The 5,403-nt window shown below is 44.7% G+C and overlaps 1 protein-coding gene across 1 annotated transcript; it reads right to left on the reverse strand.

Moving 5' to 3' along the window:
* Positions 1–1,434: 1,434 nt before the first annotated feature.
* Positions 1,435–2,741, reverse strand: LOC103630274 (Glutaredoxin family protein). The gene has a single exon (XM_008651338.2). The coding sequence runs from the start codon at positions 2,605–2,607 to the stop codon at positions 1,888–1,890; it is 720 nt and encodes a 239-aa protein (XP_008649560.1). The 5' UTR covers positions 2,608–2,741; the 3' UTR covers positions 1,435–1,887.
* Positions 2,742–5,403: the final 2,662 nt, after the last annotated feature.

Genomic DNA, 5,403 nt, shown 5'->3' on the forward strand with positions numbered 1-5,403 from the left:
CAAAACGTCTAAGTGAGAACAAGATCGATGATAATCTGAATAAACTGATCGTAAATAAACAAGGGACTTGGTTCATAGGATTTAGAGTGGAGCACAACTGGACTCAGACCCTATTTGACACAACTTATTTTTAGCTTCTTCATAGATGTAAGCAGAACATGTGCCAAACAGGTAGCTTTTGCAGCAGCTTATCAGTTCAGCTGCTTCTCAGAATGAACTAAAAGCAGCCAACAAGCAGAAGCTTCTTTTCACTAGCTTCTCAGATAAGCTGCTTTTCTAACAAGCAGCAGTTATGCCAAACAAGGCCTCAAATATGCGGAATATGGGAACTACCATATGCTAAGGTGTTGATTCTATTGCACAATATTAGTGTTATGCATCAAGAAAGTAATATTGTTGAAAGCATCATAAGCACATGTATGGAAATGGAGCACCCTCATGTTTGATCACATAAACCAACAAACCCAATGCATAGGCCCAATGAGATATTGTTCATAGGGTTTGATGATCAGGCGCTCTCGGGTTGTCTACATGGAGGCGTAAGACCGATCCAGTATGATCTAATGACACTAAAATATAGGATCCAACACCTTGAAAACCCTTCTAACTTGTGCCGAGGATTATTCGATAACGAATTTATGGTTTAGGTCACAAGGCTCCTGTATAAATCCTTTCATGTCCTACGCATTTACCTTCTAACTTGTCGAATTTTAAAAATTTGAAAATGGATTTTGATCCTTTCTAGTTTTTGGCCATTTCTAAGCCATATAGAGCTAAAGACAACTAGTGTTCACCATACTAAATTTATTAGATTTATTTAGATCAACCTACTAGTTCATACCCCTCTCTATAGTATGGTTAAAGGAAAAACAAAGTTCTAAACTACCTTAAGTGTCTCTCAACTCCAATCGATACTTAGAACTAGTCCACTTTAACCATGCCTTCCATCCATTGAGAAACCACAACGAAATTTATAACCAAGGGCATAGGAACCATACACTGTCCAAATAATTTTTGATCATTGTGACCTAATTAAAATTTGCCTCTATAAAATATATGTTAATCACAATAATATTATATTATTATTAATCATCAAAACACTTGAGGACTTAGACGCTTTCAGCTTATATAGGGATGAAGGCGAGTCATGACGGAGCGACCTGCATGGGGAGAAGAACATAAGAGAAATCGGAACAAACCATTTTTAACCGGTGGCATTTGTGAGTTTTTTTTTATCTTCACTAAACTTGATTTGTTTGAGCACCTCTTGAGAAACTCCACCAATTTTATGAATCTAGAGCCAGATCCATCGTTTTAGTGGATTAGATCCATGGTGGAGCTAATGGATCAAAAACATTTGGCATGAAAAATTGAATCGGGATTTGTTTTTAGTGAATCTAAAGTTGATGGAGCTTTTTCAAATAGGACCATTGATTGATGTAGCTAGATACATTATGTATGTCTAGATACATAGTAAGAACTGTGGATTAAAAGAATCAGAAGAACATAATTATTATGAATCTAAGAAAATCAAAATAACTTGCAGTTTGGAATGAAGGGAGCAAATAAATTTGTATCCATGACTATGTAATCCACTTTCCTCGATAGCGTTGGATCAGGAAACTTGCGAGCACCATTTCCATTAGACAACAAAAATCTCTGGAGGGAGTCCAAAGTGGACTTATTCCTTGATGTTTCTAACCATGAACATTGGCTACGCGCTCAGAAACACACAATTACTCTGATAGAACAATTCCAGCTGGGGAACACGTTTTGGTTTGATGAATCGAGACCTTCTCCAGCGCGGCACAAGTGATGTAGGAATTCGTCCGCAGTTCGTCTTCAATCTCTTTGATGATGGGATGATATTGATCTCATCTGTGCACGTCAGCTGCCGGAGGAGCAGGCGGCACACCGGACAAGCCCATTCTCATTGCAGGACGTGCAGACGCGGAAACCGCCGGTCTTGTCGCTGAACCGTCGGTGGCTGCCGCAACAGGCGCCGCACGGCACGAACCGCGAGCCTCCGCACGACGCGCATGGCGCGGGCGCCGCCTGCACCGCGCTGGCCAGGACGCGCCGGAGCTCCCCGCTCTCGTGCAGGAGGAGCACCTCTTCGGCGTCCCCGAGGAGCCTTCCGCCGACGAAGAGTTGCGGCAGGGACGGGCGGTCCCGCCGCATCAGCGCGCAGAGCTCGGCGAGGTAGGCGGCGTCCATGGACACGTCCCGCTCGTCGACGGAGACGCGGAGCCCCCGCAGGATGGTGCGCACGGTGAGGCAGCCCTCGAACGTGGCGCGCACGGCGTGGAGGGAGGTGAAGTAAAGCACAACGTGGCGCTCCCCCGCCACGGAGGCTGCCGCGGCCTCCGCGGCCGCTGCGAACGACTTGCACGCCCGCAGCCTGGACGCCGACCGCGCGCGGTGGAGGACGATCTTGCTGCCTGCGCCGGCGCCGTCGCCGGAGCCGACCGCTGCGTCGTCATCGAGGACAGCGCCGATGCCCGGGTGGTCCTTGCCGGTGGGCGACGAAACCGTGGGCGCTGAGAAGGACGGCGACTGCGTGAGCCGCCCGGAGGTCTTGCTCCGGCGGACCCACGACAACCACATTACAGGCGGCTGCTTCTTGGCCCTTCAAGAGGAGAGGTGGAGGCCGGGGGACATCGTGAGGTCGGGCATGCGCGCGTGCGCGCGATGGCGTTGGTGGCAAGTTGTTGTCTCGTTGCCCCGCCATTGGCATCCTAATTTTAACCATGCTTTCCGTCATTTGGTGCGTATTAATGTTCTCAGATCCGTTTATTGCTCTCTTTTTTCCAACATGTTTCCTCACCATCCGTATCTTAGAAGGTATGTGAAAAAAACATGTGAAACGTATCTTAACTAATGGCAATTGGTACGGATATGACTAAACAACCGCGCATAATTATCCATTTGTCATAGATATGGTGTAATTTGCTATTCATGGGTACGTGTATAGATATAATAAGAGCTTTTTGGAACCGTGATATCCCGAACACTGGGCTTCTGAAAATCAGTATCCCGAACAGCGCAATCCGAATTATAGTATTATAAGCCGTTGAACTTCGGAATTGTAGTATCTGCGTCAGATTTAGCCCAGTAATCCTCGTTTCTACGGCATTCCGTTTCTTACAACGGATCTACGGGCGCTCCTCTTCCCCGAGCGCTGCTCTCCCTAGGCGATCCAGTTATCCCCGACGAGCGCTCCTCCTCGACGACCGCTCCTCCTCGACGGCGCTCCTCTCCAAGGTATCCTCTGGAGTGCCCATTTCTCTTCCGTGGCGCCCCTCTCACTCCTGCTCCTCTCCATGGTGCTCGGCAGAACAGTTTGGTGTAGTAAAATCTGAAAAATGCAGTTTTTGTTCTGTCAAAACTGAAGATAACTGAACAAGCTGCAGGCATAAACAAATGGCGTTGGAGTGCATCCAGCTCACAGAATCTCAAGGAACTAGCTCAAATAATTATTTATTTATCGCAGATTAATCCCAAAGACTACAATTTATTGAACAGCAAAAAAGGCTAAAAATCATGTGGAAAATATACCCCACAGATTAGCAGAAGCTTTTACAGAAAAGTGGCATGCTCTGAAAACTGAACTCGGTTTTCAGAAACTGAAGCTAACTGAACCATAACTTAGTATCATTTTCAGAGTTCGGTTTTCAGACATTTGACTGACTGAAGCTAACTGAATTGGACTCAATCTTGAGCAGGTCGTCGTAGGTCCTTCCCCGCGGCCATGGAGAAATCTCCAAGATCCATTCCTATCGGATCTGGAGCTGCTAGGGCCGACACACGCAAAGTTGTCGCAGAAGGTGCAGAAGGGAGTAGGCGCACAGGCATCGTCGACATGAGCAAGATTGATTATGACACTAGTAGATTACGTCCGCGCCATCGATTATGTAGGACACATGATCCGGTATGGTTTACTGTAAATAACATAATGTGTTATTATAGGAACAGTCAATACTATAATGTGATATTGAATGTCATTATTCATTTGGTTGTAGGCACAGAGGTATAATCGAGTTTGGGATGGTCTTTTAGACGCCATTAGACAGATGCAATTATCTGCCGATGAGTTGAGGAAGTTGAGCCGCCGCAATCATGTGCCTGAGTATTTGGATATGTTGCACAAGAATTGTTTGGTTAATGCCATGAGTGATGTTAATGAAATTGCAAAAGGTCTAGACAGTATGAGCAGGGATTTGGAGGAAGTTCTTATTGGTCCGCAACCTCTACTTGAGGATTACAAAGCCCTTGGAATGTACGATGATTTAAAAACTGATGTTAATTGTGATTGTACTGAGCAGTGTGCTTCGGATGAGGACAACTCTTCTTTTGACTCGGATGAGATCCCTGATCGCCGTATGAAGGGCTCGTTATGAAGTTCAAGATGTATTTTTAGTTCATGAGCAGTGTGGTTCATGATGTATTTCTAGTTCTATTGGCAATGTATTTTGTGAGACTTGTAGTTCATGATGTATTTGTAGTTCAACTTGGTTTTGGCCATGATTGTTTTGGCCATAATGTATCTTCAACTTGCTACTCATGATGTATCTTCAACTATGTGTGCCCAGTTTAATGAATTCAGCTTATTCCAGCTTGAACATGGATCTAAACATTATTTCAGGTGTCTTGAATATGTTAAGCTAACTGAAATCAGCATGCCACTTGAACATATGGCTGTCACAAGCAGTGAACAACATGCCACTTGAACATATGGCTGTCACAAGCAGTGAACTGCATGTCTATCGAAGATAACTGAAATTCGGTTTTCAGAACTCGGTTATGTCAAGACTGAAGGTAACACGAGTAGAAATTCAGACTCGAACTAACTGAATTCAAACTTAAATTCACTGGCACAAACAGAAATTGTCACAGGCACAAATCTGAAATTGTCACTGGCACAAATCTGGCACAAACAGAGTCGAACTAACCTGAAAACCAGTCAGACCAAACCGCATTTTCACTGGCACAAACACAAATTGTTCACAGTTGGGAAACTAGTTTAACACATGACACTAACAGCTAGGAAACTAGTTTAACACATGACATCACAATGACATCTGTCCTTATTTTCTGAAAACATGTCTAGAGAAAGTACTTCAATACATTACATCACAATAACAGCTGGGAAACTAGTTTAACACATGACATCTGTCCTTATTTTCTAGACATCGTTCATCTTCTTCTTTGGAGTCAGTTTTTTCACAGCACGCCTCACTCTCCTCTGTGGGGTAGTACCAACTATTTCTTCTGGAACATCAATGGAGACAAGTTGGTGTCGACCAGAATCCCCTAGTTCTGGCTGTGATGAAGAAGCTTCAGCTGGCTCCTTAGGAAACCATTTTTTGTTGAGTTCTTTCTTGGTTTCCTTTTCCTGTGCAG

The sequence above is a fragment of the Zea mays genome, chromosome 6 (genome assembly GCF_902167145.1).
Source record: "Zea mays cultivar B73 chromosome 6, Zm-B73-REFERENCE-NAM-5.0, whole genome shotgun sequence".
Classification (NCBI taxonomy): domain Eukaryota; kingdom Viridiplantae; phylum Streptophyta; class Magnoliopsida; order Poales; family Poaceae; genus Zea; species Zea mays.

Bases quoted from the DNA above. Each gene is read 5' to 3' on its own strand.
- LOC103630274 (XM_008651338.2), bottom strand. From the start codon at position 2,607: ATGTGGTTGTCGTGGGTCCGCCGGAGCAAGACCTCCGGGCGGCTCACG.